Genomic DNA, 19043 nt, shown 5'->3' with positions numbered 1-19043 from the left:
ATTTTTTGGGAGCATTTCAACCGTTTGTAATTTAAATTTTTAATTCGCAATATAAGTATTATTCAACACACTGTGTTATTGTAGTACATACACCGTTTAGATATTCTGTTTTGTTATCTAATAATTAAATATTTCATTTACGGTAGTTGTTTTTTCTACTTACTTTTAAACTTTCGCGTTTAGTATATATTATTAATATAGTTAAATAGATATTAACACGAATAATTTTATGGCAAATAAGCTCGTGATCACGGTTTGTGTAACTTAGTCGAAACATCGAGGGGTAAATACCTTTATTTACCTTAAAATTATTCGTGTTAAAACCAGTTTACCTATAAATAATAAATAAATAAATAACACTGTAAAATTAACACAGCCCCATCTAGTTCCACTGTAAGCAGAGCTTGTGTTATGGGTACTAGACAACTGATATAAATACTTAAATATATTCCTTTTTATAAATACCTACATAATTTAACATATAAACAATAATCATGAATACAAATGTTTGCACCGTCGAGGAATTAAACCCGCGATCATCGGAAGTTATTATAGACTCTTGTCGTCGATTTTAGAACACGAATGTTCGATCTCTATTTTTTATTTATCTTAAGAATTATTCGTGTTAAACCCATTTTACTGTATCAATAAAGTTGTTTTTTCTGTTATGATATTTCACTTTAATATTATTTTATTTTAACTTTATTGCACACAATATAATATATAGTATTATTTGGCAACACACCATGCGGCATTTTCTATAGGTGGTGCAGAGAATAATAATTGTTGGCGGTGCAAAATTATAAACATAAACAAAATGCAATAAAATATAAACAGAACAAATATATATATATATATATATATATATATATATATATATATATATATACTTAAGTGATACAATAATATATAACATAAATATATACAAATATGATACCTATATACACATAAATATATTACACTACGTTTCTTATGGGATAGGTAGAGAAAGACACTTAAATACCAATATCTTTATCAAGCCATATTTCTTTATTCACGTGTATATCTCTTTAAACTGTTTAACACTCCTATTCGGAGAAATTCGCCGCCGATCGATCCCCCGTCCAATTGGAACGGGGATCGAAATTACGACGACCTGTGACACGAGGTTCAAACCCCTAATGGTGACTTCAGACTAAAGTCGTATCCGTCAGGCGGGAGTTGGCCTTCAGCCGCTTCATAAGTCCTGCGGGTTTGGAGTGGCGTACCGTCTGCACTAGCCCCCTATCGCCGGGGATATTTCTAGTAGAGTTATATGATGAATATGAACAGCATTAAATAAAAAAAATTCAAGAATCTGTTTAGTTTTCTCTTTTATGGGAGTGTTAGGAAACATGACATTACTCACTGTAACTTCAAATGGACCACATCATATATTTCTAGTAGAGTTATATGATGTACAGAATAAATAAAATTAATGAAAAGTAGGGAAACACCTAAATTAGTACTATGTAACTTTTTTTATACCACGTAGGTGGTAAACAAGCATACGGCCCATCTAATGGTAAAGGGTTACCGTAGCCTATGGACGCCTAAAACACCAGGGTGACACCCCTGGTACGCGTTGCCAACCCTAAAGAAACCTTAATATATTCTTCTTGAAAAACCCCATGCTGTAGTCTCGAGTGAAAATCTCGGCAGGTAGTTCATTCCACAATCTAAGTGTACGCGGGAGGATGCTCCTCTGAAACCGCACTCTCCGAGACCACTTAGGTTCCAGCGTGTAGTGATGAATTCTCTATCGACAGAGAGCAATGCGATGGCTATTTTCTGTAATGTTTTTTTATAGTATACCTTCATAACTATTATCCTAGATAGGTCAGCCAGACGGAACTTTCAACCTCAGGTTACCAAAAATAAAATGAAACAAAACATTTTATAATCCCTAGTTTTAAAGTACTCTTGTATTCCGTAATAAATGAGTAGTGTAGTGTATAAGTAATTAAGGAAACAAGCCTGGAATTTAATATCCGGGGATAGATATTATTATTAAAAAAAAAAATGAGAAAACCTCAGGTTACCGCCAAATAGATATAAATCCTAAACACACAAATTTTATCAGAGAGTGAATATCAAATTTGATTCTTAATTATTTCATTAATAAGGTGCCGTGTTGCCTAGTTAAATAGTTTTATTATTTTTCTATAGACATTGTAACGTACGTGAGTATAGATTTAGAATAGCAGATCGAGATTGAATGAATGAGAATCTATCTCAACCTTGCTGTAATAATAAGATATTTGACATCTGCATGCGATTGAATGCCAAAGTTTTATCTAGATTTAATCAGTTATGTAAGCGTGACTATGTTATGAATAAAAATATAGATGAATCTTATAACCAATGGAATGATGTGTTGCTGACGTACTGGGCATGTAGTTTTATATGTTATATTTAATTTGTATTTTTTAATATTAAGAATTGTTTTATATTTCCAAAAAACAGCAATTATCATAATATTAGTACTGGATTTAAAGACAAACTTGCTGTCCCCAAGTATCGTTTAGAAAAAGTCAATAGGTCTTTTATGGGAATAGGTATAAAATTTTACAATAAGATACCAAAGGATATATTGGAATTACCCTTAAATAAATTCAAAACATCTGTTAAATCATATTAATGAGCAAGGCCTATTACTCACTAAACGATTACTTGAATGACGAGCGTGCATGGCAACAGTTTTCATGTTCGGGATTTTCATTTAATGTTAGACATAGACACCTATATAAATACCTATGCATTGTAAATAAACTGGATTTAAAAAAAAAAGTAACTCAATTGAGTTTCTTGCTAGTTCTTCTCAACTGGATCTATATACTAAACTGGACGGTAGGAAAAAAAAATTATAATGTAAAAACTTGACGTTCATAAGTGGCTAAAATGTCCTACATAAATAAATGATTTTTTAACTTAAATTTGAATTTGAATATATTTTTGTATATAGAACCTTAGTGTTGTAACAGACAGTAACAGTATGTATAACATAATAACATAAATCATCCGTGTTAAATTTCAATGTAAAATATAGTCTACATATTAATTTGATACATAATCTTTATTACAGTAAAGTTACATCTAAATCTGTTCAACACTTTTTGCGTGAAAGAGTAACAAATCTAACTTCCAAACTTTCGCGTTTATAATATTATTAATATTATAATGTATTAAAATCAAAGATCGTTGTCTGTTGACATGTAAGAGTATATTTCAATTATTTTATTATGTTTTAGTTGTTTTTTATACACAGAAAAGGTTTTAAACAGACTCCCCCTTAGAAAGATGTGAACATTAACTAAATAATGAATAAATGATATACAGGCAATAATGAAGTTAACAGTTTTGGATTTTTTGTAGGTCTATGAAAGGTACCTTATTCAATTCAAAAAAACATTCAAAATTCATAATATCTTTATTCATGTCTATTACAGACTCTTATGATATGTCAAATCTACCGTCAGTACGGAATGATTTCGAGTTAAGAAGACTAGATAAGAAACTCGGCTCGCATTCTTTTGCGGGTCTATTACGGACTCTTATGATATGTCAATGATGATATGCGTGTAATATGTATGTATATATATATGTGTGTGATATGTAAACGAAGAACTGACAAGAAACTCAGCTCGTATTCTTTTCTAATAAATGTTGTATCTTCTTAGTCTGTAATTTCATCGCCGTATTTCAGGGACAGAAATATAGGTTACAAAGCTAGCTGTTTCGTGTCTGACATAGAACAATGCTGTACAGTTTGTCTGTGGCAAAAGTATATTGACTGATCTTTCATAATAGTATTCTTGGGTTTTTTAAGTTGCAATAGTTTATTTACTATATCAATTATTCGGTGAGTGCACACAGATGACTCGTATTAGACACAACCTAATGTTTCTCCGTGATTCACCAGCGGGATCCTTGACACACGCGTGGGCGTAACAATGCCTACTGATGCCACACAAAATAATTAAGCTGTGGTCTAATGTATACGTAAACAACGAACTTCGAACCTACATACTCATTGGGTGTAAGGACAATTTTTAACGTGGTCCACTCCACGTAAAAAGGTTTTTTTTTTTTCAATTATATTCATTTCTTTTTTTTTATTATTTATTTAGGTAATCAATAGCTTATATAGTATACTAGCTGTTCCGGCAAACGTTGTTTTGCCTTAAAATATGGATTTTGTTTATCTGTTTTGCTTTATGGACTACCCCTAACATTTAGGGGCATGAAAAATAGATGTTGGCTGATTCTCAGACCTACTCAATACGCTCATAAAATTTCATGAGAATCGGTCAAGCCGTTTCGGAGGAGTATGGGAACGAAAACTGTGACACGAGAATTTTATATATAGTATATATTAGTTAGTATTACTTAATTAGTGTGAACAGAGTGACGTCATCAAGTAATTTTAAATTTAATCTAAGCAGTTTATTCAACGAACAACAAAATGATGTGTATATGGATGGATTTTTACTTTCATACAAACACAATAGTGTTTGTGGATAATGGATTTTGATAAAACTTTACAGTAACATAGCTTATACATCAGAATAATATATAGGGTAAAAAATTGACGCGATAAAAACCACGAGGACAGTTAGTACAAAATATAAAGAAAACAAGTTGATTATTTAAAACAGAGAAACAGTTAAACAGGTTAGAACCAAAGTTAGAGAACAGGAGAGGTTCAATATAATGAGTAAATTACGTTACAATACAATACATAATAGTTGTTCATATATACGTATACATATATAAAGATGTGTTTCTGTGTGTCTGTTTATAATATAATACTTTAACATTCCAAAAGACTTATTACAATTGATACCTTTTTTATATGTCAACTTTGGTTGTGTCACCTATGTGTTATTCTCATGTACAAGTTATATTACTGGAAAGTTTTATGAAAGTCCGTTCAGTAGATTTTGCCTGTAAAAGTAATGAATATCCATACCCATACATACTCACTAAGTCCCGCGTTTATAATATTAGTAGAATAACATATCTTAAATTCATCTATCTTAACATATCTTTAATTATATCTTAAAAACTAGGTTACCTATAATGTATAATATTACAACGGGAATATAATATCCACGATTGGTGTTATGTCTATTGAATGTGACGTGATAAAAGTCACTATGTAGACAATAAACTTAAACAAAATATGACAATGAATATATTTTAGGATAATGTGAGCATGGGACTCCTGTTCATGTCTAAGCAGGATAGAAGTAATGTTGTAGTTAGACCGTGCCTGGTCAGCTGGAAAGATTAAAATTTGGATTTAAAACGACATATATTTAACGATATATCTAAATACTAAATGTAGATAACACATGAACACTAGTTGTTATGTGTTACTCTCAATCTAGGATTGCAAATAAGTCATAGTCAGGCCGTCTGTAATCGGTTGGAAAGATTTAAATTTGGATTCATTATACTATATAAATATACGCTTGTCACACGATCAGTCACACTTCTTGTTCTCCTACATTCTTCCTTTAGTTTCTTATAGATTTTTGAGTAATTCCCAACTATAAGTTTATGATGGAGTCGATCCTTTAGGTATTACATCTTTATGATACGTACTATTGCTGGTCGAAAAAATTCAAAATATTTGCTTTACTATGCACAAGATTTGCTTAGTAGAATATTAGATAACGAAGGAACATGCTAAACATAATCTAGGCATGTATATTTCTGTAGTCTAAGCTGTTTGATATAAGACGAGCCTTTTTACACTTTTATGAGGAGTTTATGTTATTATGTTATGCAACAAATAAATACCTTGTTAAACCTATATAAAAAAAAAATATTTATAACATATTTTTATAAATAAAAATATGTACTAATGTTTCTACTATTCATGAAACGCTACTGTTATTGAAATTACACGTTAAGAGGCAAGAAATGAAATCGTCATAGTCTTCGGCAATGGTAACTCATGAGAGGTATCACGGGCATTACATGATAACGTGATATTCCTGGTGCTTTTCATGATTTTGTAACCTAACATAGCTTAACATCAGTTTGTTTGCATAACAAATTTTGTATGATTCCTTAAAAACTTTTTTAAGTCCATTAAGAACCTTTTATGAATAATTTACTATCATTGAATTGAAATACCAAACTACATGTACAGATAGATATCTAATGTACTCATGAGAATTCGTTCATCCTTACACAATAGTAACATTTCCTATTTCGGCCGCGATCAATTAAAAGCTCAAGTTCCAATAATACGTGGTAGTTCTCAATGCAACCTGACATCCTACTGCGTAACCTTGACATTGAGGAATGAATTGAAGCACCTATATAAACAGAACAGGCTACCCGAACCAACATTCCTCGATCGATCCCCGAAGCGAGTGCAACATGAAATTGGTGCGTTACGCAATTTGAAAATAGCTTCGTTTATTGATTGGTATCACGAATTTTATTGTTAAATAATACCGTTTTGTCATCGACGTTTTTTTAGTGATATAATTGTTATCGTGTTTACAGTTGACAACATTTTGGATTTTGAAATTCGATTCTTTATTGAATTTGGTTGACATTATCTATTATGTTCTTCGAAGATAATTACGCAATACAATTCGAAATTCAAACATTGTTATAAAATATGAATAACGTAATTTATAACAATTTTTGAATTTCGAATTGTATTGCGTGGATAAATATAACTTTTTATTTACTTTATTAATACTTTTTTTGAAGAAATTGTTTTACGGCCTCTTTGACAGGACTGCTTATAAATATATATCTAGGACAGACAATACAAATAACTGCAGACTAACACGACAATTACAATAAACCGATATGAGTTTCTAAAATTAAATTATGAGATGAGACCTCGCCTTTAGTTCAAATCAAGTACTGTCTTAACGGTCCCTATGACCAGCAGATTGTCTATATTGTAATAATGTATTTATTTATTTTATAACGACCTCATAAATTTATAAATTTTGAAATTTGTGACTAAAAATTTTGTTTGCATATGTGTTTTTGTATATATATTTATTTATAATACTAATCGTTATCCTAATTAACGTTATGAATACAAAATTATACACTTATTTATTACGTTCACACTTTTACTACTTAACCGATCATCGTAAAATTTTGCATACAGATAGTTCTTGGAATTGTAGAGAACAAAAATTAACTTACTAACGTTTTAATTGTTATCACTATTAATTTGATTATTATATGAAAAAATATACAACTAATTAAAATTAATCCTTTTTGAAGTCGGTTGGATAGTAAAGTGTTTATTTTTATGCAAATATATTACTGAATCATCATCTGCTTCTTCCTTATCCCATTTATTTGTGGTCGGCGTATATATGTATATACATATATCTTTTTCTCTTCCATTCATCCCTTTTTGTTTTTTTTTTTCGGACTGCTCTAATGATGTATGTCGCATATGGCCTTTATAGCTTCACCGGACGATAGGGGGCGAGTGCAGATGGCACTCTAAACCCGCGGAAGGACTTATGGAGCGGCTGAAGGCCAACTCCCGCCTGACGGATACGACTTTAGTCTGAGGGCACCACTAGGGATTCGAACTTCGGCTCAGGCCGTCGTAACATCGATCCCCGTTGAATTGGACGGGGGATCGATCGGAGGGACCATTCATCCCTGTTCGTAGTCATCTCGTTATTTACTTCCTTTCTTACCATATCTTTCACACAGTCCATCCATATCTTTTTCGGTCTTTCTTATAACCTAACCAATATATATGATTTTTTCAGATCGTCTTAGCTTCTGTTATCGGGGCGTGTGCCGCCGGTCTTCTCCCCTCTTACCTCCCCCCACAGTACCGAACATCCCCCACATACTACCAGGAGTCTGTCAGACCCCGATCAGGTCTAGAGAGGAGTGCAGCAATTCTAAGATCAGTGTCAGATGTCAACGATCGTGGATTCCATTATGCTTATGAAACTGAAAATGGTATGTAGCACATTTATTAAGTGTTTTTTTTTTTATAATAATAATTAACTAATATATTTAAATATCTGTTATAAATAATAAGTTAGTGCCAGCGATTCATCCGCGTGCAATTTATAGCCTAATATATAGATATTTCACGATATAACATATATAGTCATCAAAATCGTGAAATTTATGTATAGTTATAAATTTCACGATTCTGATGTATAAGCTATATTACTGTAAAGTTTCATCAAAATCCGTAGGGTAGTTTTTGCGTGTAAGAGTAACAAACATTCATTCATACTCACAGACTTTCGAGGTTATTATATTAATAAGATTATACTAACTGTGCCTGCGACTTCGTCCGCGTAGTATAGAGAGAACTTGAATAGTATTTTTAATTAGTTCGGATTATTATTTTACAAATAAGATATGCATAACATCATTCTAGCTTCAAAAAGACGAATTTCTTTTCAAAATTTTCATCCCCTATTTTATTTTACCCTCTTAATGGTATTCTTTTGCAAACTTTGAATGTCATATTTGTTTATATTCAACAAGCATAAAAATAAGGTTCGAACTTCTCGCTTTAAAAAATGACGATACCTCCATACAACCTTTCATCTACCCTTTAAACCCTTTGCAACCCTTTTTCTGCATTAAAAACAAACCTATATCCTTTCTCAGGGTCTAGACTATCTGTGTATCAAAATTCATTTAAATCGGTTCAGTAGTTTAGGCGTGAAAGCGCGACAGATAGACAGAGTTACTTTTGCATTTGTAATTAAGTAAGGATTACATAGGGCCAATGGCAAATTGTTGAGCGTAGTAGCAGTTATTTAGATCATGGCGTATAATTATATGATACATAAATATATATCGACTATTATCTAAGTCATCGAATTTCAATGTAATGGTTATAATTAATGTTATTAACTAGATTCCAACTTCATACTGATGTTTTTATAGTTCTATTGAATATATCATATATGGTCTCAGACCTATAATAATTAGTCATAAACTAATATTAACTATAGAGGAATAACTATGATTCCATACCATCCTAATTATCCTGAATACATTAGCTGTAAATTTCATTCCCATGGGAAAAACACCACTCTACGGACTACTAGAAAATTCATTTTGGAAAATTTGGTTTGGAGTACCATCCACTCGCCCCCTATCGTCCGGTGAAGCTGTAAAGGCCAGCTGCGGTTAACAGCATTAGAGTATCCGAAAATAAGGCTTATTTTATAGACAGACAGCAATCAGTTATATTGTTATTATAAAGCTAGATCTATTTACTGATGATCTCGGTGGTTTAGAGGTTTAGCACTTCAATTTACTTTCGGTGGTCGTGGGTCCGATACCTGTACGGTGCAAACATTTGTATTCATGCTTGTTTGTATCGGCCTTAATGTTTTCTGTGTATATTATATATCAATTTACAAAAAAAAATTATTGAATTATTTCTAACAATTATCTAGTCCCATTTTAGTCATGCACTATGATAGGTTGACCACCACGCGTTTCCCCCTGGAAATCTATCGTTGTTATTCCGTATGAATTCGCTATGATTGGCTGACTGGCCTAACTTTATTCTCATCTTATCAACATACACTGGTGGGGCACCAGCAGATGCACTATCATTCAATAAAAAACCGCCTAGTAACAGTCTTCGCAATAACATTTTCCAGGAATCCAAGCTGAAGAGACGGGGCATGAATCCAACGGCATTGAAGCTCAGGGCAGTTACTCCTACACCGGTGATGATGGCCAGGTCTACAGTGTGAGGTACACAGCTGGAGCCAACGGTTTCCAAGCTGAAGGTGCTCATCTTCCGACGCCCCCACCCTTACCTGAAGCTATAGCGAAGGCACTACAGGAGAATCAACGTGATGAAGCTAATGGAATCTTTGATGATGGTAAAATACAGTTTTTTATATAACTCAAAAATCTAAAATACTACTTCCAAAACTAAAACTTCAAATTCAAAAATAAATAAATTATGTAGGAAATTTTAGCCACTTATGAATGTCAAATTTTTACTATTATATTTTTTTCCTACCATCCAGTTCAGTATATAGATCTAATTAAGAAGAACTTTCAAGAAACTCAATTGAATTACTTTTTTTTAAAAGCCTCTGCTTTCTCAACAGACTCCATCCCCGCGCCTATGCATTATAGTGACAATGTATATTTATATAGGTGTCTACGTCTAGCATTAAATGGAAATCCCGTGCATCAACAACTATTGCCATATACGCTCGTCATTAGGTAGATATAATAAATAGCTCGTCAACTTGATTCTGATTGAAACCAATTACTTCCAGTCTAATTGATAATAATATTATAAATTCAAAAGTCTCTTTATCCTCGAGAAGTATTAGAAACTCGACATGGACTCCGCTCCTCAGGGGAGTCCATGCCCGAGATGCAAAAGTCTCTTTATCCTCGAGAAGTATTAGAAACTCGACATGGACTCCGCTCCTCAGGGGAGTCCATGCCCGCGTCTATACATTATAGTGTAGTATAAATGACTCCCTCTGAATGATGCAAAATTCTGTTTATCCTCGAGAAGTATTAGAAACTCGACATGAACTCGTTTCCTCAGCGGAGTCTATGCCCACGTCTATACATTATAGTGAAAAATGACTCCCTCTGAATGATTCTCTATAGAAAACATACACGGATCGAAATACCATCGACCTTAGCCAAGATTGGCTGATTGGCATCGCTTGGGCGAACCCCAAACCCTCAAACTAAAGTCATATCCAACAAGCAAGAATTGGCCATCAACAGCTTCCGTCCTTTGTTCTCCTTGTTATGTCCTAACGCTGTTAACTTGTAAATAAAACATTCGAATACGATTATTAATTTCTTTAATTGATTCTACTAACAGTTACATCATAGACAATTTTATTATATACTTTTATCAAATTGGCACTGCCCTTATAAAAATTGAATATATAAAACAGTCTGTACTAGTTCTATATACTTGCACAGGAACACACGAAAGTATATTTTAATATTGAGTACATATCAGTGTAAAACCTCCAAAATAAATGTACGCTAATAATCTGTATTAAAAAAAATGGTATCACAGATTCATTGAAAAAATATTTTGATCCCAGTTAACAAGTCTGGGTGACCGCTATTTGATCTTTGGAATAATTCAAATTATTTTTAAAAATAGAATGTTTTTCTATATGTGGCCAGTGTGTCAGTGATCGATATTCTTTTTAGTGGATTTTAAGAGCACTCGAGAGATATAAGACTTAGTAAAAAATGTCATTGGAGATAAAACATGGTTGTTATATTTAAATTTATTTTTTAGCTTGATGGTTTCGAGTCACGTTTAGATTGCATTAATCATATCTTAAGATTTAATTCTGCAACAATATTTCACTTGATTGATTTTTTTAAATAACTGTTTCACTGTTTTAAACGTATATTATGACAGATCATATTATATTAATACATAAAAACTCATAAATTTGTAAGTAACTGGGTGAAAGTGGAAGAAATTATATAGTTTGGAAAATAGAGGAGTTGTTACTAATGGGGAGAAGTGGCCATAAATTTGTAGCAATGTCCCATCATACTTAATTTCTTGTAGCGTATTGTATAACATAATATAATGATAGCTAGCGACTTCATCTTCTTATTATTCTTCACTGATGGCCTGCGAGCGTATTTACAATATAAGTTTACCACTGGCTGGAATACCTTTCAATTATATATTCACAATAAAAAAAAAATATTAAAAATCCGTATACAATTTAATTTGTATATATATTATATACTAAGAGTATTTTTTCCCTTCAATTACAGGCAGCTACCACGACGGGAAATATGGCGATTCTAACGTAGTAGTGGCTAGAGCTCAGTTCCAACCGAACAGGCAATATCTAGCTCCTGGCTTCCGATCATCTGGTTACCGATACTAAGCTATATATGTAATTTACATTTATATAAATAAGGGCGAATGATTTGAGCATAATTTAAAAACCTATCACGTGACTTGCGCATAATAATTTACTAAGTGTGCTTCATTATCAATAGCCGTTTTTATAATTTTCCATCAATACGAATGTACATACTAATATAAGGATGCAAAATGTATGCAATTGTATGTATTTGACAATACACGACATTCTTTGATTTAGTTTTAGTGTAACATAGTCATCCCTTTATGCTCTATGCTAATATTGTATGTTAAAATATAAAGGCGTTCTATGATTGGTTATGCTCATATCAATTTGGCGGGAAATGTTAAATCATAGTTTGTTTTTCTTATTCTACATCCAAATACAAATTCAAATTAAAAAAGCGTATCAAATGAATGAGAACGTTCTAAATCTGAAAATAAATTTGAATAACGAACGAATGGTGTTTGAGCATAACACATCATTACAGTTTTGATTTCAATTCTATTTTCAAATTTAGAAATCAAATGAAAACAAGGATGTTCTAAATTTAAAAATCACAATTTGTATAACAAAAATAATGGTGCCTGAAAGGAGCCCATAGTGGATAAAAAACAAACTATTGTATTATAAACTTTATATGGAGGACAAAATTATAAACACATAAGTGCCATGTACATGTAGTGGTAGGTTTATTACATTATCAAATATAGGATCGTCTTTTTATCAATCTATCACTATGAATCTATTGCACTTTTATTATTGCTTTTAAATTCTACATTTTTCTAGTTTCTAGTAGTAATTTAATATGATTTCTTATCACTTCTCTTTGATATTTATTATACTATAATATACATATGTTTCCAATATTTGATATAATATAATAAACTCGCTACAGCTTACTGAATAAATGTATTAAATTGAAAAACAGTTATTTATATTTATATACCTTTCCAGTCAATATTAATCCATACTAGTATTATAAATTTGACGGTTTTAGTGGCTTAGCGGTTTAATACACCCCGTTACTTCCGATGGTCGCAGGTTCGATTCCTCGCATGTTACAAATATTTGTTCTCATGAGTATGATTGCTGGTATTGGTGTGTATGTAGTGTATATAATATATAGGTGTTTTCTATGTATAATATATTCACTTACAAAAAAGTGCGTTTAAGTATTTCTGTGTAGTACTACTCCTTATACAAGCTCTGCTTAGTTTGGACCTAGATCGAGGTTTAACATTATTTATTATTCTTTATACACAATAAAGTATATTAATGAATGTAAAAAGTGCACCATATTGTTGTACAAGAAGAATAATCTTAATTGAGACAATTTTAAGAAAGTAGTACAGAAGGCGGTCATTCTCTACCGGAATAGCTTTGATTAGATATATATGTAGTTATTTATTCAAATATATTTTTATGTGTATCGTTTAATATAATTTTTATATTTGCACCGCCAACAATTATTCTCTGCACCACCCATGGTTGACTGGTAGATAATGCCGCATGGTGTTAAGTCCGCCATATGTACTTTCAATTATGTGCATTAAAGTTTTAATAAATAAATAAATAAATTAGAGGTAAAAAATAAATAAATAAAATTATTGTTTATATTATTATTAAATATATATATATATATATATATATATATATATATATATATATATATATATATATATATATATATATAATTTCTAACAATAGTGGATAGAAATACCTCGCTGGTCAAATGGTTTAGCATACCTCTTTTCTATCCGTTGGTCGTGGGTTCGATTCCACGCACGGTACAAATATTTGTATTCATGAGTATGATTGTTTGTACCGGTCTGGGTGTTTTCTATGAATAATATGTATTTATATATTTATTTACAAAAAAAAATGTATAACACAAGCTCTGCTTAGCTTGGGATTAGATGGCGCTGTGTGAATTGTCCTGAGATATTATTATTATTGTAAGAAGCACTAATTATGATGGACGACTGAGGATTTGAAGCCGGCTACCGCCAAGGGAAACCCCAAGTAGCGCCAGTGACTTGTGACACGGGTGTAGGTTTAAAAGGCCCTTTTAGAATGCATTAACACTCACCTTCACTACTAGTAGGTTTCCCCCCAGGCCCAACTAAGACCGGGATAAACCCATTTCTAATACAATTCACTTTAGTATCCAAAACACAACTGGCACGCTCTGCGCTCGGCGACTGAATGTTGCGGCTCACGCAACGAAAGAGGATTATTCAACTACCGACCTCCGTATTTATAGACCAAAGTCAGTGTAGTAGGTTCGTCTATAAATACTAGATGGCGCTATTTACAATATTCGTAATAATCTTTACATTGGGTACTTCATTAATACTAAAAACAAACTACCTTCTTTTAATATATTTTTAAAATATCGGATTTTTTCTACAATAATGATGTGAATTCTAATAATATTATTATTATATATCTATACACTATTATTAACATATTATCTATAAATAGGTAAGTAGGTTTATCAATTTAAAAATATATAACTCTTCATCCCTTAACTATAGCTAACAATAGAGTGCAGATGTCGCTCCAGTTGTTCAGACAGTAGGCGCGCCGTGTTATCTAATATTACCTAACTATACTCTCATCGCATCACACCTGCGTATAGTGTACACGAAAACTGTGAAGTTAATCAAAAAGTAATTCGCAATTACTATATATGTTTTTTACTCAACTCAAGTGGCTCCCTATCCATCTTCGTCGCAACTTACACTCCCTTACAGCATTCTTTTTAACCCCCTCACTCCTGATTATCTAAAAGACAGATTCACATTACTCAGTGTGAACAGTAGCTATCCGTCGCGTAATGTTAACAACCTCCTTCTCAGATATCCCTCTCATTCCACCATCTTCTATTCTAAATCCTTTTCTGTCCAGGCTGTCAGGTTATGGAACGCACTCCCCCCTCGCATTCGGAGCATTCAGTCACTTGCTAATTTCAAAGTCTCTGTCAAATTCCACTTTCTTTCCCTTTATATTCATATTGTCCTCTTTGTCTCATAGTTCCCTTCATATTTTCTGAAGATATGTGCATTATTATACAAATATATTATAAATGTATATGTATATATTTATGTTCATTAGGTGCACCACCTACCCCTTTCTTATCTTAATGTTACTTTCTCTACTGGTAGTCGTAGTAGTAGTAGTAGATTGTTTAGCGATAAGACCACCTTTTGTATCAGTTTATGTAATACATCATTTTGTGTGTTTTCTTTGACTGGTGCAATAAAGAGTTTAAATAAAAAAAATCTTTATATATGATTATATTATACGGCCTCGGTGGTCTATCGGTTTATCACAGCGCTTTACATGCGATGGTCGTGGGTTCGATTCCTCGCACGGCACAAACATTTGTATTCATGAGTATGATTGTTTGTATCCGTCTGGATATTTTCTACGTATATTATATATGTATTTACAAAAAAAATATGTATTAATATAAGTTGTCTAGCACCACTAACACAAGCTCTGCTTAGTTTGGGACCGATGGCGCTGTGTGAATTGTCCTGGGTAACTATCATTATTATTATATCTGCGAATTTGTGTATATGTTATGTTACAGACATACTACTAAACAGATTTTAATAAATTTTACGTGATAAATTAGTCACAACGACGGACAAACTTATCTTAAAAAATATGCTTTAGCATACAAAGTCACGACTATTAACAGCTACTCTAACTAATAAATTAAACGACTGCTCTCGTGTCTTAACTCCACAGTTATTGTAATCACAAGCATGTAGTTTTGGGACCCGATGCAGCAGTGCGTATAAGAAATTTGGAGTATAAAAACGTAACGGTGAAATTTTTTATTATCATTCTCATCTCACCATCTGTTGGATTACGGTGTCAAAATGAAATTGGTACGTGTCAATTACATTTAATTAATACATAACCAGTGTTTCATGTGTTAGTGAATAGTTTAATATTAAAAAAAATGAAATACATAGTTTTATTTTGTAAATAGTGACGTTTTGTGTTAATTCTATGTAAATCTATATTAACAACTCTTTAAACACAATTAAACTTCTCTTATTTCGGCGTATTCTTTTTACGGTGTAAATTATATTTATAAAAAACAGTTTCTATATCCGTCAACAAAAGTCTGTTTCAAATTTCGAACTAGTTTGAAATAGTTTTTTTTTCAAAGGACATTAAAGTGTGTTATTTCCAGCCAGTAAAAAATAAAAATATCTATTTTACAGATAAGTACAACTGTTGCTTTGGCTCTTTTTGGCCTAACTGGAGCAATTCAGATCTACTCGCAACAGAACTACGGTACATCACCAGCAGTGTACCAAACACCGCAGTATACCCAGCAAGTGGCATATCAACCGCGAGGGTTCAGTAAACAGCAAGATGGGTACACACAGGCGGCGTATCAGGGTCAGCAGGTTCAATCACCAGAAGGGGGTGCGAGGATACTGAGCCATAATGCAGAGAACAACGGTCACAGTTACCATTACTCTTTCGAGACAGATAATGGTTAGTACCATTTTTCTATTTTACATATAAATAAAATTGGATATAATTAAAAATGGTTATTTCAATATTACAAACAGATACTGTTTGTAATATTGAAATAACCATTTTTAACTACATACATATGAATATAAATACGGTACATATACCAAAATAACATTTTTTACAATTTTTGTCTGTCTGTCTGTTTGTTTGTTTGTTCCGGCTAATCTCTGAAATGGCTGAACCGATTTTGACGGAACTCTGTCTGTCTGTCTATTTGTTTATTCTGTGTAATCTCTGAAATGGCTAGACCTATTTTGACGGGACTTATTTTGGCAGGTAGCTGATGTTATAAGGAGTAACTTAGGCTACTTTTATTTTAGAAAAATAAAGTTAATTTCCACGCGGACGAAGTGGTGGATACAGCTAATTAATAATATATTATAATATATCACATTGGGGGAAAGATAAATGATACTAACAATCCTCTTAGGATTATTAGTAATCTTTTATCTTCTTTAAAAAAAGGTGATACTCACCCATACGGGCCTTAGCCAAGTGTGGGAGAGGTTATCCTATGTGAAGATGTTATTATTGTGGAACTTAAAATATAATAACTATTATTTATTCATATTTATTATTATAATATAAATAATATTTAAACAATTTCCCAACATACATTTGGTTATTTTATAATGATGACAAGAACGGGTTTTTATTAAGTCACTTGTTTACACATTTGTGTTATTATTATTTATATATATTTCATATATCTCCCTTTTTACGGGGGTAATACGTCCAAACAAGCGGGCCTTAGGCAAGCGTGGATGAGTTATAATAATCTCAGGATAATTCACACAGCGCCATCTAGACCCAAGTTAAGCTAGCTAAAGTTTGGGTACTAGATAACTGATACAAATACATAGATGATTTTTTTTTATTAAATACATACATATTATACATAGAAACACCCAGACCGATATAAACAATCATACTCAAGAATACAAATATTTGTGTCGTGCGAGGAATCGAACCCGCGACCGCTACACCACCGAGGTCTTCAAAGTTTAAAAGTTATATGCGGATGATTCATGTGATGATGAAAGATTATTATTAATAATTAATTATTATTTTTTACTTCAGGCATCCAAACAGAAGAATCTGGACAAATAAACAAGGGTACCCAGGCTCGAGGAGCGTATTCATATAGAGGTAATGATGGTCAGGTGTACAGTGTGAGGTACACTGCTGATGAAAATGGATTCAGACCCGAGGGTGCCCACCTGCCGACCCCTCCACCTATACCCGACGCAATACTCAAATCTGTAGAACAGAATGCCTATAATGAAGTCAATGGTATCTACGATGATGGTAAGTTTATCTATATGAATTTAAGAAAAAAAATGCTACACAATATCAGAGATAGAAATAAAAAAAGTGCATCTGCATTAAATATCATAGAAATAAAAAATAGCCTGTATTTGTGTAAACAATTTTGACACTTATAGTCTCCGAGCTAGAGGCGAACTTCGTCAAACATTTTCTGACGATCCAAAATATCTATAATGGTTAGGAAGATTGTATTATGAAAGCTAGTGAAAGTTAGCTGAAATTCTGAGGGTGGATTGAGATTGATTGAGATTGATTTTAAAATAAATAGATCTCATATACTTTAAAGTTAATATATTTAAATAGGATGTCTACTACATACCACGTTTTTCATATTTCAGGTTCCTACAAACCAAATTATCAACAAGCCGTGCAACAAAATAATTATCAGCAGACTACTTATCAGCAGGCCAGTTATCAGCCCCAGGTACAACAGCAAAACCATTTACAGCAAGGCTACCAGCAAAATGGTTACCAGCAAAATGCCTATCTACAAAACAATTACCAGCAAAGCGTTGCCCAGAATATTTACCAGCCTAGCACCAACCACCAAATTGGATACCAGCAAAGCGGGTGGAATAATGGTGTTCAGCAAATTCAAGCAAATTACAAGCAGAATGCATACCAACAAAACATTCCGACAACAATAAACATCCCTGCTAGTAATGGATATCATAAATAATAAATTAATATAACTATAATAATTATAACTGAGCCATGAATGTTACTTAAACTTTAAATAGTATAAAACAAAGTCTGTTCGCTTATAACTTTTAACTTACGCAACGGATTTTGATGCAGTTCTCAGAAATAGACAGAGTGATTCAAGAGGAAGGATTATGTGAATAATACATGCGTGTTGTAGTATAGAACCAGCCGAGATATTCAAAGATTTGTAACGCTCCGAGCGAAGATAGTTAAATATAAATATTAGGTCATTTTTACATTGCGCATAAATTAAATTAAAGCATAACTAAAAGAGCATTGCAATTAAAGCATAACTAAAAGATAATAACTGAATAGAGATATTAGAGATTTTAATTTTTTTAACTAATAATAAAGAAACAAAGAAAGTTGTTTTTCAAATACAGTCAGTTCATTAATGTATATTATTTTGCTACTATTAGAACGTGGTGGTCTAACAGATCACATATATTCAGTGCGAAAACCTAACCACCGCTACTGGAAGCACCATCTCTATTAGTGATCAAATTTCGATCGTTATTGGATCTACATCTATAC

General features: G+C 32.3%; 2 protein-coding genes across 2 annotated transcripts; both read left to right on the top strand.

Annotated features, from left to right (window-relative positions):
- The first annotated feature begins 6384 nt into the window (after positions 1 to 6384).
- LOC131851440 (cuticle protein 3-like) lies at positions 6385 to 12329 on the top strand. Its single transcript, XM_059201939.1, has 4 exons — positions 6385 to 6423; positions 7797 to 7995; positions 9675 to 9902; positions 11812 to 12329. Exons 1-4 carry the CDS (start codon positions 6415 to 6417, stop codon positions 11925 to 11927), a joined length of 552 nt encoding a protein of 183 aa, XP_059057922.1. The 5' UTR covers positions 6385 to 6414; the 3' UTR covers positions 11928 to 12329.
- A 3473-nt stretch (positions 12330 to 15802) lies between these two features.
- On the top strand, positions 15803 to 18483 carry LOC131851464 (cuticle protein 3-like). Its single transcript, XM_059201968.1, has 4 exons — positions 15803 to 15811; positions 16154 to 16433; positions 17556 to 17783; positions 18143 to 18483. The coding sequence occupies exons 1-4, from the start codon at positions 15803 to 15805 to the stop codon at positions 18481 to 18483; spliced, it is 858 nt and encodes a 285-aa protein (XP_059057951.1).
- The last annotated feature ends 560 nt before the right edge of the window (positions 18484 to 19043 follow it).

The sequence above is a fragment of the Achroia grisella genome, unplaced genomic scaffold (assembly GCF_030625045.1).
Source record: "Achroia grisella isolate CSIRO2021 unplaced genomic scaffold, CSIRO_AGI_Agris_v1 utg783, whole genome shotgun sequence".
NCBI classification, from domain to species: domain Eukaryota; kingdom Metazoa; phylum Arthropoda; class Insecta; order Lepidoptera; family Pyralidae; genus Achroia; species Achroia grisella.
Note: the sequence above shows the minus strand (reverse complement) of the source record. Positions and strands in the feature narration are given on the sequence as shown.

Coding starts and splice junctions, on each gene's coding strand:
- LOC131851440 (XM_059201939.1), top strand. Junction 7,996..9,674: donor TGCTTATGAAACTGAAAATG/GTATGTAGCACA, acceptor AACATTTTCCAG/GAATCCAAGCTGAAGAGACG. Junction 9,903..11,811: donor TAATGGAATCTTTGATGATG/GTAAAATACAGT, acceptor CTTCAATTACAG/GCAGCTACCACGACGGGAAA.
- LOC131851464 (XM_059201968.1), top strand. Junction 16,434..17,555: donor CTCTTTCGAGACAGATAATG/GTTAGTACCATT, acceptor TTTTTACTTCAG/GCATCCAAACAGAAGAATCT. Junction 17,784..18,142: donor CAATGGTATCTACGATGATG/GTAAGTTTATCT, acceptor TTCATATTTCAG/GTTCCTACAAACCAAATTAT.